Consider the following 14579-nt stretch of genomic DNA (forward strand, 5'->3'; position numbering starts at 1 on the left):
CCAAGAAAGGGGCCATTTGCTGAAGTTGGAACAGGTGAGTAGTCCTTGAAAAGTGTCGATTGAAATGGACTAAATACTCCTCGTGTGTTCTGAAGCTCTGAAACGTTCTTGCTAGCGACCGTAGTAACGAAGGCATATACATCGACGTTTTACAGGCCGACATTTGAGCCAACCTACTTTCCAATACGCACGGCAGCGGAAGAGCGCATTTCGCAGACATAGAAACAGTACTGCAAAACGATACTAACGGGCCCTAGGAGGGACGCACAGGATAGCCTTCCGATATCAAGAGTGCAACCAATTCAAGCGAAGTCAAAAGCAAATGTCGTGATCGATTGGGTATCAATTTTCCGCATACGCCACTCCAACACCACGCTGCCGAGTCACGCTAGAAGTCCATCTGGCTAGCAGCAGTCATAAAAGGAGACACGTCGAGGTGATATGGTGCCCTCTGAACAGAAAATATGCGACCGAACTCTCACTGAGCCTGCTTCTTCCCCTCTCGCTTTATGGCATAGTACTCTGCATCGTAGGAGAACTCGCTGACGGCGGCATCTACCGGGACATCGCTAGCAGCTTCCATGAAAGCTTCGCCATCTACTTCTTCTCGAGGCTGTCTATGTGTCTCCGCTGTGAGCTCGCTGGATAAAGCAGTAGTAGCAGCCGTAACGGACGAGTCACTGACGAAGGAGTGGAGCTCGACTTGCACGGGAGCATCACCCGATGGAGTTAGAGACTCCGCTTGAAGTTCAGGGTCATGCTGAGTCTGCACATCGGCGACGAAGCTGGTACGGTTCGGCAGACTCCTGGAATTTCTGTTGCAGTGGCGAGGCAGAAAGGAGCTAGTGCTGGCTGGCCGCGGTGCACTGGAGGAGTTGAATACCTGACGAGGTATCTGCATGCCTGTTGTCTGGGGTTGGTTGCGAGTCCCTACTGAGCTTACAGGTTGTGGCTGAGGAGCAGGGACCTGTGAAGGGCGAGCCGCTGGCTGGGGCTGGAATGTGCTCCCGAGCGACGACCGCGCTGACTGAGTGGTAGCTTTCCCGATTCCCGATGCCAGGCACAATTTCTGGCCTACTGAGCCGCGCTGGCTTCTACGCATCGAAGGAGTACTGGAGGCGGCAGTGGTCTGGACGAGGTATCGTCGCTCAGAGGAGCCAGAGGGCTGAGGGATCCCAGAAGCAGAGCGGCGGTTATGTCTTCGCCGATCAGAGTAGGTGAGCCGCTCTTCAGGAATAGCAGCATCTGCCTGGCTACGCGGCTCCTGCGGCTGCTGTGCCTTGGACCCGCTTGAATGAGAATATTGCCTCCCCAGTCTCACCCGGTTTTGGCTCTGGATCTCCGTAGTGGTCGAAGAAATCGGTCGGTCAACCCTCCACTCCTGAAATATAGGAGTCCTCCTCTGGGTATGCCGCTTGCGGTGGAATGATGGACCCTCATTTGCTGGAGGGTCAGGGGGAAGAGGAATGGAAGGAGGTGGCGACGGGGCCGGTGCGGGATAGAAGCCATCGAGGCCCCTGAGGCTGCGCACAGGACCTCCGAGCGCTTTCGGTTTCTGCGGCAGACTGACTGGTGCTGAGGCTTGCTGCGATTGCAGTGCCCTGAATTCAGCTTCAAAATCGGGGTCAGCTAGAGCTGCAACTTCCCACGTTGGGCTGGTGACGGAAACCCGATTCTGACCCTTCGTAATGATCAGCAGGCAGTCTTGAAAAAGCTCCACCTCTTCCCCAAGTGCTTCCAAATCCACGTTAGCCGTGTCCTCCAAGCCAAGCTCGAAGTCCCTCCAGAACTTGGAATCCATTGGGCAGGCATCGCCCCTCGGCAGCTGCAGGACATACTCCTCCCACATGCGGTAACGACTGATGTAGTATTCCATGTCGCTCTTGAGCTTGTAAGCCTGGGCAAGATTCCATGTCTTCAGTTCGGTACCGTTTGACGCTGCGTCCATGATGAGGGTGGTAGCTGCTGACCAGATGGGGCGTATGAGGTCAAGCTCCTTGCGAGCATTGAGGTAGCTGCTGCCGACGGTGCAGATCTGCTCTCTCAGGGTGGTTAAGGCCTTGATATGGTCGATTCGGGCACCGATAGTATCTTCCTGGTGAGGGCGGTCATGCCAACTGATGGGCATATCCTCAGAGGGGGCGGTGGACGCGACAACACTGTCATGCCTTGACCTCGTCTCTTTTTCCATCGCCTTCACTTCTGAGGGTGTACAAGGCGGAGAATAGGTAGCCGTCGCTCGACGAGTAATCGATTCTTTCTCGCCGACAGCGGCGACCGTAGACGAAGGACGCGGATCTACCCATTCATCAGAAGAATATAGAGGGCTCAATGAGGCATCAACCAAGGATGGCTCATGAAGCGACGGCGGACTAGTATCGGCAAGAGCTAGGACAGTCTGGACGTCGGTCGTAGAAGGTGCTGAGCCAGAGGTAGGAGCTAGAGCGGGATCGGCAGCTGTCTCTTCAGACGGAGCTGAGGCAGTTGAGGGCTCATCCTGGACCGGAGCAGCGTTCGTAGTTTGCTGCGCGACAGGTTTGAGTGGGTGCCGCTGCTTTCTAGGCTTAAAGGCCCACCGACATGAGGCCTTGCTTAAACGACTGGCCGTGTCGCGAGCTCGTCGCCAGGCTGTACACTGGGTTAGCACTTTATGTATAAGGTGAGTGATGGCAGAGCAGAGACTGACCTTTCCTTGCGAATGAGCAGCAAGAGCCCTCAGCATCCGAGCCGCTCTGCTCGGTAGCATCTTTATATGAATCCTCTGCGGTTTTATCGCTGGCAGTGCTTCTGTCTGTGGTTGCCGTCGGTAGTGCGGGAGTCCTCTCATCCTGGCTGCTACCGGAGAACTCAGCAGTGCGAGTGAACCTGCTACTTTGTGACTTCTTAAGACATCGCGCTTTGACACGAAAGCTCGTTCGCTCCTGCTCCAGACCCGAGTCATCCGAGAAGCGTGAAGGCTGGGTGGGAGGACCTGATTGGTGTGAGAGACTGCTCGTCGGCGACTCGGTTGGTGTGCGGTCCTGGCCAGTATAGTTGCTTGGGTGCACGAGACTAGAGGTTGCGGACGGCGCGGTGGGCGCGGGAGAGAAAGAAGGCATTGGGACATAGAACAATTGAATAGGAACACGTGTGAGGTTGTACTTTCGAGGAGCGCGATTTAAGCAGCAATCGCAGCTGCACGATTAAGGTATTTAAAGCAGTATCTGGCGGGAGAAGAAGAATGAGGGATAGAAAAAGAATAAGGACGGGTGCGGTTTAGGGACTCCGATTCCTCGCATCGTATTAACTCTTCCTTCTGTTCTGATGAGGGTGTTTACGATGGTTCGTGCCGTTAGTCGCGGGCCTTTGTGGATCCCATCCAGCATCTTTGGCTCTCGTACTTGGCTACGTTGTGGGCAGCTTCGTAGCGAAGGCACGACCAGGCCAACATTATCGAATGCAGCCATTAGCAGCAACGACTCGCGGTCGTAGCTAACCGCTTTGGGATACAGTCCAGACTTCCCCAACCTCGCTCGTCACATTTAGGATCGAGCCACGGGGGGAGCACATGGGAGTCATATTGCCCAACGATGGCGACGGCGCGTGGTACCGGGCTTACTCAACGGTCCCTTCGCGATCAACCCAGAACGACACATGCTCTCACAGGACAAGAATGTCAAGAAAACATGATATGATATTAACAGATCTTTTCTCTTCATTGATTACCCGAAGCCAAGGTCAAAAACACAACTCCGAAACGCTCTCAAGAGTGCCGAATTCATACAGTTGGAGAACCCGTCAGACAGACACGTGCCTGTCGTTTGGATAGAAAAGTCTGGTTCGACCAGTTCCAAGTCACCGTCCGGGAAGAATCATGCACTACTCCCTGTTAATTACCCCAATAAGTACCAACCTAAGATAGGTCGATGCGGGAGGGAAAGGCGCAGTGCAGTTCGGGTATACTTACAATAACGACAAGGTAAGGTCACCCCTAATGGATGCCTTGAGCTCGATTTCGATTTCGAGATTGGCCTCGAGCTTCAGCTTCAAGCCGTCCGTGTCATCCAAGGAACTCTTCTGCTGTTCCTGGGGCATACGGTACGGTTGATTCGGATCCGTTCCTCGCATCGGAATCTCACCTCGCATAGCGCGCGCTTTAGTGACGGGGCCGTCCATGGACGTACTGTCGGGACCGATACGTTCGAACATTCCCATCTGGTCCAGTTCACCGCTCGCATCAGCCTCTTCAAGAGCCTCCAGCGACGTCGTCTTCATGTATTTGCCTTCTTCGATGCCCTTCTGGATGCGCTGTCGCCGGGCACGTCGAGAGGCGGATCGTGAGCGTGCGGACTGTTGGCCAGCTTCTCGTTTTGCCAGCTTCTTCGCATTGATGGCCTTCTGCTGCTGCATCGTCGTGCGCTCATGGGGCTCGGAGTCGGATTCCCGGTCAGACATGGTGGGCGGAATGCGTGTGACGTTTGGTTATAGAGAGGTGGTTGGAAACGGAGTGTTAGGGTGGTTGACGTTCAGACGGTTATCCCAACACAGAGAGGAGAAGTGAACGCAGAAGTTGAGGAGTGAGCGGAGGTACTATGCAGACCCAGACTACTCCCAAAAAACAAGATTGATGGAGCGGGTGGGCTGCGATGCGCGCACGGGGGCGTGGCGTTGTGGTGCAGCAGGCCGTATCCCTGCTGGACCCCCTCCAAGCTCGATCATCGACTCTGACGTCATTGATGAGCAGCCGGCTGACAGCTGTCGCACCAAGGATATGCGTACCATAGTTTCTTTGTGCGCGTATTGCGTGGCATTGAATGCAGACCTTGCAGGAGGCGAAAGTTGGCACAAAGGCGGAGGCTGGCGTTGGGGAGTTCGGAGTTGCCCCTACCGTGTAAGCTCTGGCGGCTCAAATCGCAGCTTTTCGAAATCCGAGCTCGAAGATGGAATTCCCACAGAGGTTTACAGCACTTCGAGAGCACACAGCACACCGCGCAGCGATCAAGGGCACGTAGATTTTCTATGTAAATGTGAAGCCGTAGTAATTACACTATTGGATGTCCCAACCAAAACGCCATCCAAGAAGATCAGGGAAGCGGAGCTCCAAATATCATTCAGCCGTACAACAAATGAAAACGAACTTTGCGCTTAGTTGCTGCATAGAATTAGCGCTTTCAATGCTCAAGATTCGGTCGTGCTGACCACTTACAGCAATCCCAAAGTGAGGTCACCGTGGATCTTAGCTTTCAGCTGAACTTCGATATCGAGATTGAGCTCCAGTCTCAAACGGAGCTGTTCACCCTTGCTGTCCTCTTCCTCGCCGCCGCCACCACCAGTCAAGCCCCCGAGGGCCTTGCCAGCCGTGTTTCCGACCTGATTGACAGCGTTGCCGGCCGTGTTCTGGACCATGTCACCGGCACCTCCAACGAGCTCGCCGCCAGGGACGTTTTCGCTGATGTCGCCCAGCGGGCCTCCGCCGCCGCCCTGCTGCTTCTTCTGGCGCTGGCGGTTACGACGGCCACCGGAAGCAGAGACATCGGATCGCCCAACAGAGTCGTTGTCCGAGTCGGCACCTCGTCGTCCGCGTCCACGAGATTGGCGGCGTCTCGACTGTGACTTTGCCAGCTGCGGCTCGGGGTCGGAGTCGTCGGCGGCGCCGTTGGTTTGTTTTCGCTCTGCGTCCTCTTGCTCAGCCTCTCCTTCAGCATCACTTTCGGGGGCGGGAGTGGCTTCAGGAGTGGGCTGTTGCTGAGGTTTCTTGTTGCCCAACTTCTTCGGTGCCTTTTTCTCGGTTTTCTTACTCGAACTTTCTGCGCTGCCCTTCCCTCCGATCCCAGCGTTCGCATTTGCCTGTCCCTCTCCGGCGATGGAGCTCTTGGTCTCTTCGACGGTGTCCGCCATGTTGTTGTGTGTGTTTCAAGAGGTGATAAATTCTAGGAATCGAGAAAGTCGTACGATGGGAATGCTGTGACGAGAAAATGTAAGGCGTGAGGAAGACGTTTAAGAGAAAATGTCACTGAGCAAGAACCGGTTTGAGATGAGGAGGTACTTGAGACCCCTGTTCACACCAGCCACCCACGATGCCCTCTGACGCAATGGGTGGCGCTCCCGCTTTTTCCCCACCAAAACTCCGTTGCGGCGTCACTAAAACTTGCCTCTATCCTTGCTTGATCGACGGGTAGGATGACGGGTTGGAGGATGTTCCGGTTCATCAACATGTCATGCCCGCGCTGCCAAGTTTGTGGGCGCCTTTGAGTGTCACTGGCGTCCATTTTCACGCGGCGTCTGCAAACGGCCCATAGGTCATTCTGACGCCTCATACCTTTTGGGAATCCGACGCGATGACGCCGTCCGTGTGCAGTTAGTTGGCTATGCATTCGATCGAGAGATGAAGGGAGGCTACGATGGCCCATATCGCCCCCATCATGCGCGCTGGTCATTCTTACATAAGGTGTACGGAGTACAACGTCTAAGATGCGAGTTGGCATCGTACAAGGAGCATTCGCAACGGTGTCGATTGAATTGAGAGGACAGCGTGTGACAAGGAGGAGTTGACGCGTGCACGAACCAGCCTCGGGGTTTTGTGATGTTCCGCTCCGAAACCCCTCCTCCTTGGGAGCAATTCACATCCGAAACCCAAGCTTGCAAGCCCAGAGGAACCATTACATCCATTATGGCGACGCCGGAAGCGCAGGAGTCAGCCGCAAAGGAGCGCATCATAAAGCACATGAACGCGGATCACAGCGACTCGGTAAACCAGGCAAATTAGCTTCCATGAGCCAAGACCTAATGAGCGGTTGTAGGTCCGTCGATATCTTGAAGCGTTTCAAAAGAAGTCCTTCTATCAGGTGCGACACGCGAAGATGACGGACATCACTGTCAACGTCATGAAGTTCGACTGCGGCGGGGAGCAAGTTACGATCCCATTCGACCCGCCGATGAAGTCTCTCCGGGAAGCTCGCGAACGGGTGGTACAACTGGACAAAGACGCCCTTCAAGCTCTAGGACGCAGCGACATCTCGATCACCAAATACATCCCGCCATACGTTCACCCGCTGCACCTCTTCAACTTCAGCCAATGCTTCATTGTCTACGTTGTATTCAGCCGAGCGTCCAACTTCAGTGCCGGTTCGATCCTTTACGACAGCGTGCTGTTCCACTTTCCCGGATTTGCGAACTTCTGCTTAGCCATTCAGCCGTATTTGATTTCAATCATGGTTGGAATTCACGTGTACGAGACAGTGCTCATGGTTCGGAAGCTGGCGAGGCACGGGTTGACACCGTTTGAGCGGCTCTGGTGGGCTTGGACCGGCAGCTGTTTCGTGGAAGGCGTAACGAGCTTCAAAAGGCTGGACGCGCTGATTGCGGAGAAGCGCAGGGAGAAAGAAGCTAAGAAGCATTGATGGACTGGTGGCAGTTCTACATGAACGTCCAGCATTCAGGGCGCAAGGCCATTTCCACGGGCTTAGATACCATATTCACATCAAACTACATCGTGCTAAAGACGTCGTGTGGGCGTTGGAAGAGTTCCAGACGTCACTCCGAACTCGGCAGCCTTATCGATAAGGACCCGGGAAAGATCAAATTTCAAGTAGTCACGTCAGGCTAAACAGCTTTCAACCTGTGTGATACCCCAGCTATAACTTTGCCTTCTTGCCTTTTCGCTTCCATATCTGTGTTTCTCGGGCGCGATGGCTTTGCGACTCTCTTCTAGGCGAATTTCTGCCGCATTCCGTGCTCCACGGGGCAATTGCTGCTTTGTCCGATTTGCTTCTATCGCCGCTGCGGCATTGAAGGACTCCAGCCTACCACAAGATGTGAAGGACTCAATAGCGGTATGCACATCTCTAAGCACTCTGCTCTGCATAGCTGCAGTTTCTGACCGGGAGCAGCGGGAAACCTCCTTGCCTACACCAGACCCACCCTCATCCTCTAAAACGGCCGGTCTCGTAAACCAACAACTTCCATACATGGTCCCGACCTATGTCCGGCCCCCGCCGATGTTTGAGAAAGGAGAAGGCTGCTATATGTGGGATGTTGAGAACAGGAGGTACCTCGACTTTACAGCCGGCATCGCTGTCAACGCGTTGGGTCATTGCGACGAGGGTGTTGCGCAGGTGATTGCTGAGCAGGTGCGCTCCCCTCTGACGAGCGCAGCATGAAGTCTGTGGGGAACTGGAATGCTCACTGAGACCGCATAGGCGCGACAACTCATGCACACCTCGAACCTCTACCACAACCCGCTCACCGGCCTCCTCTCAAAGCAGCTCATCCAGCTTACGCACGCGACAGGCGGGTTCGCCTCTGCCAGCCGTGCATTTATCTGCAACAGCGGCTCCGAGGCCAACGAAGCAGCGATCAAGTTCGCGCGCAAAGTCGGCAAATCAGTCTCTCCAGATAAGCCCAAATACGAATTCGTCTCCTTCCACAACTCCTTTCATGGCCGAACCATGGGCAGCTTGAGCGCGACGCCGAATCCGAAGTATCAGAAACCTTTTGCACCCATGGTACCCGGCTTCAAATACGGTACATTTAACGACGTTGATTCGATCAACGATCTGGTGACGGAGGAGACCTGCGGCGTAATAGTCGAGCCAATCCAGGGCGAAGGCGGGGTGAATGTAGCCTCGCCAGAATTTCTCATTGCGCTGCGAAAGCGGTGCACTGAGGTTGGCGCCGTCCTCATCTATGACGAGATCCAGTGCGGATTGGGCAGGACAGGTACATTTTGGGCTCACGCTGGATATCCGCAGGGATGCCATCCGGACATGGTGACTACCGCGAAGGCGCTCGGCAACGGTTTTCCAATTGGCGCCACTATTGTGAACGACTTTGTCTGCGACCATATCAAGACTGGTGACCACGGCACGACTTTCGGCGGCAATCCTCTCGGAAGCCGTGTAGCTTCTTATATTCTTGGCCGGTTGTCATCGCCTGAAATTCTGGATTCAATTCCCGCGAAGGAGGCAGTCTTCCGCAAGCACTTTGAGTCACTACAGAGGCGCTTCCCTGGTCAAATTAAGGAGATAAGGGGTCGAGGCTTGATTCTCGGATTGCAGCTTGTCACTGATCCCACACCTATCGTCACCGCGGCTAGGGAAAGGGGACTGCTTGTTATTACTTGCGGGACGAACACCCTTAGGTTCGTTCCACCGCTTGTCATTTCTGAAGCAGAGATAGAAGAAGGCATGGCTATTTTGGCAGATGCGATGGAGAGCGTTCTGGATAAGGGCGAAGCAGTGCAGGGAACGAAGGGACAGCAGGAGATGCAGTGAACGCAATGTTTGAGATACTGTCATCACGTCGTTCAGCATGGCGTCCAGGGATATTTTACATATGGGTATGAGTATATAGACAAAAGTACGACAACATGATCCAGCATGGGAGACACGGCAACCTTGGAATTGACATCTGCTGAATCAGCTAGTGTGGCTTATCTCCGTGTGGCTCGTGCATCGCACTTGAGGCTTGGCAGCTGCCTCACTTCTCACTTCCCCGTAGTCGCATTCGCCCCAGAACCCATTCCGCATCATATATGTCTAAATCATGCACCACCGCCTGATATAACGCTCGAGAATGACGCGGGAAGCTACCATGGATCTTCTAGGCGTGGCCGATCCTCCTGTCGCAGCCTACGCAAAGGAGTCTCCAGCATTAGGATCGTCTGGAAAATCAATCCAAAACCAAACGCAGGAGTACTATGCCCAGGAGAGCGCTTCTACGATATCCATTATGGCATCCTCCTCCGCGACACCGGATTCAACTCCTATGACATCTCTCTCTTCAGCCTCCGACGACAACTCACAATTCCGGGACATAAAGCGATATATCGCCCTAGGCTGCCTTCACGTGGATTATACGCTTCATAGCATTGTCGGTAGTGGGCCCCCTGATGCAGAGTGGCTTGAGTTGCTGCATGCGGACTTACCGGACGACTTGGAATTGTTGATCGGCACGGAGGCCTCTAGGCTGCTCGAAGCTCGTTGGATACGCCTATTTCTTCATCGCTCAGGCATCAATCATGAGAGCACGCATAATACCCTCCGCGTATATGTCCTTCCCGAAGACTGGGGTCGCCGTGTTATCGACCGTACGAGTAAGAGTCTCAAAGCTGCGCTGCGGCAGCTCCTTCATCAGGTCGACATCTCCCCAGAAGCGTGGACTGGGGACTACTCAGAGGCAGAGATTCGTCATTTCGATCCATGGGCGAGCGCAGAGAATCTTTCGCTGTTCTACTTATTCAATAAGTTACCGTCCCCTGCGCCAGCACCAGAGAAGATAAAGAACCGATACACGAGGAGAGCAGTCGAAGACGTTCTTGATTCCTCTGTGCCGCTCCCGCCGGATGAGTTCGAGGAGCAGCCGCTTGAGGGACTGAAGACCAGGCTTTATCCTTATCAAGCAAGGTCTGCGAGTCTAATGATGCAGCGGGAGGCGGCGCCTCAGCTACAACTTGATCCACGCTTGGAAGTTCGGCAATCGCCAGATGGACAGAACTTCTTCTTTGGTGCGCGTGACGGGTCATTTCTACAAGAGCCGCGCTTCTACGAATCCAATCGCGGCGGAATCCTCGCGGAAACTATGGTAAGTCAATCTCGAGCACATTTACACGACGGCTAATCGAGTAGGGCCTGGGAAAAACAATCATTTGTTTGGCCGTGATATTGGCGACCAAGGGACATCTGCCCCGGATTCCGCCCGCGTACCAGCCTCCCCCGCCAGTCCGCAAGCGTGTCGGCTCGTTGAAGGACATGGCGGCTGGCATCATCTGTCGGTATGGCATCCCTGGAAAAGCGGCCCTGGAACGGTTCGAAGCGATTGAAGACCTTGATCTGGGGAACCTCAAAGATGCTCTTAAGCGGAACATTGCCTACTACGAGATCCCGCCTGACCTTCCTCGGATGAACAGGAATACGATAATCCCCCCACCGCGACAAATGGTTATGTGCTCTGGAACAATCATCGTTGTTCCGCGAAATCTCCTTCACCAATGGCAATCCGAGATCCGCAAGCATGTCCTGAAGGAAAGCCTCCGGATCCTCGTCGTAGATTCCACTCCAAAGCGCGGCCCGAAGTTGAAAGCCCCTAAAGTCGAAGAGGATCAGTTGGAATTCCGTAGCGACCTACCCGCGCCGACCGAGCTTATGGAGTATGACATAATACTATTCACTCGCAACAGGTTCGAGCAGGAGATCCAGGATGGAGCTGACGAGTGGGGTCGCAGAGCAGTCGTTGGCGCTCCACTAAGCTGTCAATGTCCTTATATCGGGTCCTCTCGAATACCCGACTGCTCTTGTAAAGGCAACATATATGAAAGTCCGCTGCAAAAGATCCATTGGCTCCGCATTATCATTGATGAGGGCCATAGCTTCTCATCTTCAGTGTCCAATGCTGTGCTAGTAGCCAAGCAAATTCAGGCTGAGCGGCGATGGGTTGTGTCAGGTACGTAGAGATTTTGGTATAGTCTAATAGCTGGTTATTGCACTCTTGCGATCACTGAAGTGCTCCAGGAGGGGCGTTATCGACGCCGCAAGCGCTAGGGTGGACATAGAAGTGCTGTTACCCACTTTGAGAGCTTTCGCTAACTTTGATCACAGGAACCCCAGCGAAGAATCTGGTGGGAGTCGAGGTTGACGTTTCGACCCTGAATGATGATGCGGCAGCCGACCCAACTTTCCTCCGCGAGCTAGCTATTGAGCAGAGGAAGACTTTCAGCCTCGACGACGAGAACACGAAAGCTGCGAGAGCTCTTGGGTCCTTGGCCTCCAACTTCTTGATGGTGCGCCCATGGTGCGATCGTTCCACTTCCGAAGGGAGGCTTGACTGGGATGAGTACATTTATCGCCATGAGCATCAGTATCGCAAGACGTACTCCGGATTTTCAGCTTGTTTCCTTCGTACTTTGGAAGGCTTGGTCGTCAAAACTCGACCTGAGGACGTTGAGAGAGATATTGTGCTTCCGCCGCTGAAGCATCGAGTGGTCTATCTCAAGCCTTGCTGGTACGATAAGATGACTGCAAACCTCTTTATCCAGGTAAGCTTTCGCTCTAAGAAGCCATTCCTGAAGACCTTCGGGGATATAACGTGTTTGATTTGAGACACTTACTGATGTGTACTTGCAGGTCCTCCGCGCCAACGCTATCACTAGCGAGCGATCAGATGTCGACTATCTTTTTCACAAGAATAGCGTTAAAGCTCGGCACATTTTGATTAAGAATCTGCGACAGTCAACCCTCACATGGACTGGATTTAGCCTGGACGATGTGGCGATGACGCTGGAGATAAGTAGCAAATACATTGGCAAAGAAGACAAGAAATGTTCAGTCGAGGATGCAAACCTGCTGCTTGAGAGTAGTCGCGTCGTTTCGTCTCTCACCACATCAGAGAGCTGGATTTCCATGAGCAAGACACACGAGGTCGGTATGGCTATCGAAGAATGGCCCCAGGAGTCTGAGGAGTCCTTCTCTCTCTCTTTTCCGAAGGGGCCAACAACGGTCGGCGCCACCCAGTTGCTGGAGGCGCAACTCCACGTTGACTCAAACATCCTTTCCCCAGGCGGTCCGGCTACTGGCCTAGATATCGTCGGCCAGACGGCCAAGGCGAAGCTCGCGGCGATTGAGGATACTGACAATGCAACGAAAGAGAGCATGGAAAAAGCCGCAGGAGACAACCAGCTGAAGAAGGCAGGAGTACCGTCATCGTGTGTTCAAGGGCAACCACTAACCAGTCGTCGAACGTCAACAATAACATCGAACGCGTCGCCTCAGAAGTCTAAGCCATCGCCCCAGAAGTCCAAGCCTTCGGTGACTGAGAACGATGGAACAGATCAGGAGGGGACGATTGAAGTGATCACGCCCGGTACCCCTGTCTCGCCTGTGCGACCGAAAAAGAGAAAGCGAAAACTCACGCTCTCCGATGAAATGGCAGAACTTCCCATAGAGTCCCCTTTGCGAGATACGCGTGTAATCGGAACCACGTCGGCAAAGCTCTCCTATCTCATCGGGAAAGTGATGAAGCACCAAGCCGACGAGAAGATAATCATCTTCTACGACGGCGATTCCGCGGCATTTTACATCGCCCAATGTCTCGAAATGCTCTACGTTAACCACCGTATTTATGCAAGGACACTAGATAACACCAAGCGATCTGAATACGTGGCGTTATTCAACGAGGATCCCGACATCCGCGTGCTGCTGATTGATGTCGCCTGCGGCGCTTTGGGGCTCAATCTCAATGCCGCGAGCGTGGTTCTCATCGTCAACCCGATTAATCGCCCCGGGATCGAAGCCCAGGCGATTAAACGAGCGCACCGCATCGGCCAGACCAAGGAAGTACTCGTGGAGACGCTTGTTCTGGAAGGGACGATCGAGGAAGCTATCTTCAAGCGTGCGAAGAAGATGTCGCGACAGCAACACCTCGAAGCCAAAGAGCTGGAAGACGACGCCGGCATCACCGACATTATCCAGAATGCTCAGGTTCTTCTCATCGATCCTGAGGAGTCCCAAGGGCTCGCTCAGTTCGCGCCTCTGGAAGCACCGCAACAGATCTTTGGGCGTCCTAATCGACACAAATTCCATCGGTACGGTTTAGCAGTGCCGAAAGAGAAGCCAAGGAAGAAAGCGGAGACGGCAAGAAACGGTACGAAGGAGACGAAGGTCGAAGTGAGTGACAGTCCCAGTAGGACTAGGTTTCCAGCAAAGACACCCTATTATGCACAAAATCTCGGCCAGCCGGTGGCTGCAGACTCCATGCTTCAAGCACAGGGCTTCAGCGTCTTTGGGGAGGGTAGTGCAACGGGAGAGTCGTTGTTCGGATGAGTACTCTGGCGGGGATACAGCGTGGTGATGCTTTTTGCTCATTGGTTTGGCTGTTTCTCCTCGCAGCGTTTGGCGCATTCTATCACTCCCACACACCACAGGCGCAAGATGTTGGCATCATCTTCGCATCTAAGATACCAGAGACACACACAGAGTTTCTTCAAACACTTCTATCTGCCCGATGGGGCGATCCTATTATTAGGCATGCAGATCTGTAAGATACAACGTCAGCAGAGCGACATCCACTTCAGACTCTCCTAGACTTGTATAAGCAAAATCATGCATTGAAATGTGATGTGAGGCAGAGATACTTGGGGATCCGAAAGTCCCTCCCAAGAGACTTGTCCTCTCGGTCGTTTCTAGAGCCCGAGCGCCCGGAAGTCGGCACGATGGCGCCCGGAGATAAGCTTTTCACGTGGCTTGCGAAGCGAGCGATCGCCGGGGCAAACCTCATCCACTCGCATCGCAATTCCGCCCCCAGCCTCATACGTCCGCACCGTCAGCCCAGGTCGCCTGTCCCCAAGGGCTGCATCCCGCTCTTTCGTTTTGGCCTTCCGTGGGCCGAATGCTTGAGAGGAGCTTGTTTCACGATGTTTAATTGCCGTACGAGGAACGCGTTGCAAGCACATCTTTGCCGCTGACCCTTGCTGCAATTAGGGCAGCACGCGATGACTTTCTTATTTTGGGCCTAGGAGAGTGCGTAAGCGACCCTGGAACTAACGCCTGCGGCCTGGGATTGAGTCCCCGATGCTGCGCTTGCTCCACGGCGTCGTCATGGCGCAGTTT

General features: G+C 54.0%; 7 protein-coding genes across 7 annotated transcripts; 3 read left to right on the top strand and 4 right to left on the bottom strand.

Annotated features, from left to right (window-relative positions):
- Window positions 1–478: 478 nt before the first annotated feature.
- On the bottom strand, window positions 479–3098 carry BU26DRAFT_558631 (uncharacterized protein; the record flags this gene model as incomplete). The annotated part of the gene is made up of 2 exons (XM_033832592.1): window positions 479–2628; window positions 2687–3098. The coding sequence occupies 2 exons, from the start codon at window positions 3096–3098 to the stop codon at window positions 479–481; spliced, it is 2562 nt and encodes an 853-aa protein (XP_033692237.1).
- A 777-nt stretch (window positions 3099–3875) lies between these two features.
- BU26DRAFT_39101 (uncharacterized protein) lies at window positions 3876–4706 on the bottom strand. Its single transcript, XM_033822700.1, has one exon. It carries the CDS (start codon window positions 4432–4434, stop codon window positions 3943–3945), a length of 492 nt encoding a protein of 163 aa, XP_033692238.1. The 5' UTR covers window positions 4435–4706; the 3' UTR covers window positions 3876–3942.
- Window positions 4707–4967: 261 nt separating this feature from the next.
- On the bottom strand, window positions 4968–5877 carry BU26DRAFT_599766 (uncharacterized protein; the record flags this gene model as incomplete). The annotated part of the gene is made up of 2 exons (XM_033835122.1): window positions 4968–5131; window positions 5186–5877. The coding sequence occupies 2 exons, from the start codon at window positions 5875–5877 to the stop codon at window positions 5125–5127; spliced, it is 699 nt and encodes a 232-aa protein (XP_033692239.1). The 3' UTR covers window positions 4968–5124.
- Window positions 5878–5957: 80 nt separating this feature from the next.
- BU26DRAFT_39046 (uncharacterized protein) lies at window positions 5958–6651 on the bottom strand. Its single transcript, XM_033822693.1, has one exon. It carries the CDS (start codon window positions 6462–6464, stop codon window positions 6039–6041), a length of 426 nt encoding a protein of 141 aa, XP_033692240.1. The 5' UTR covers window positions 6465–6651; the 3' UTR covers window positions 5958–6038.
- Window positions 6289–7551, top strand: BU26DRAFT_513938 (integral membrane protein-like protein). The gene is made up of 2 exons (XM_033827721.1): window positions 6289–6727; window positions 6780–7551. Exons 1-2 carry the CDS (start codon window positions 6650–6652, stop codon window positions 7377–7379), a joined length of 678 nt encoding a protein of 225 aa, XP_033692241.1. The 5' UTR covers window positions 6289–6649; the 3' UTR covers window positions 7380–7551.
- A 46-nt stretch (window positions 7552–7597) lies between these two features.
- BU26DRAFT_513939 (acetylornithine aminotransferas-like protein) lies at window positions 7598–9385 on the top strand. The gene is made up of 3 exons (XM_033827722.1): window positions 7598–7811; window positions 7869–8108; window positions 8178–9385. The coding sequence occupies exons 1-3, from the start codon at window positions 7668–7670 to the stop codon at window positions 9249–9251; spliced, it is 1458 nt and encodes a 485-aa protein (XP_033692242.1). The 5' UTR covers window positions 7598–7667; the 3' UTR covers window positions 9252–9385.
- Window positions 9386–9744: 359 nt separating this feature from the next.
- BU26DRAFT_413681 (uncharacterized protein) lies at window positions 9745–13793 on the top strand (the record flags this gene model as incomplete). Its single annotated transcript, XM_033823029.1, has 4 exons — window positions 9745–10560; window positions 10605–11418; window positions 11574–12010; window positions 12099–13793. The coding sequence occupies 4 exons, from the start codon at window positions 9745–9747 to the stop codon at window positions 13791–13793; spliced, it is 3762 nt and encodes a 1253-aa protein (XP_033692243.1).
- Between the last annotated feature and the right edge of the window lie 786 nt (window positions 13794–14579).

This window comes from Trematosphaeria pertusa (genome assembly GCF_010094035.1).
Source record: "Trematosphaeria pertusa strain CBS 122368 unplaced genomic scaffold BU26scaffold_1, whole genome shotgun sequence".
NCBI classification, from domain to species: Eukaryota; Fungi; Ascomycota; class Dothideomycetes; order Pleosporales; family Trematosphaeriaceae; genus Trematosphaeria; species Trematosphaeria pertusa.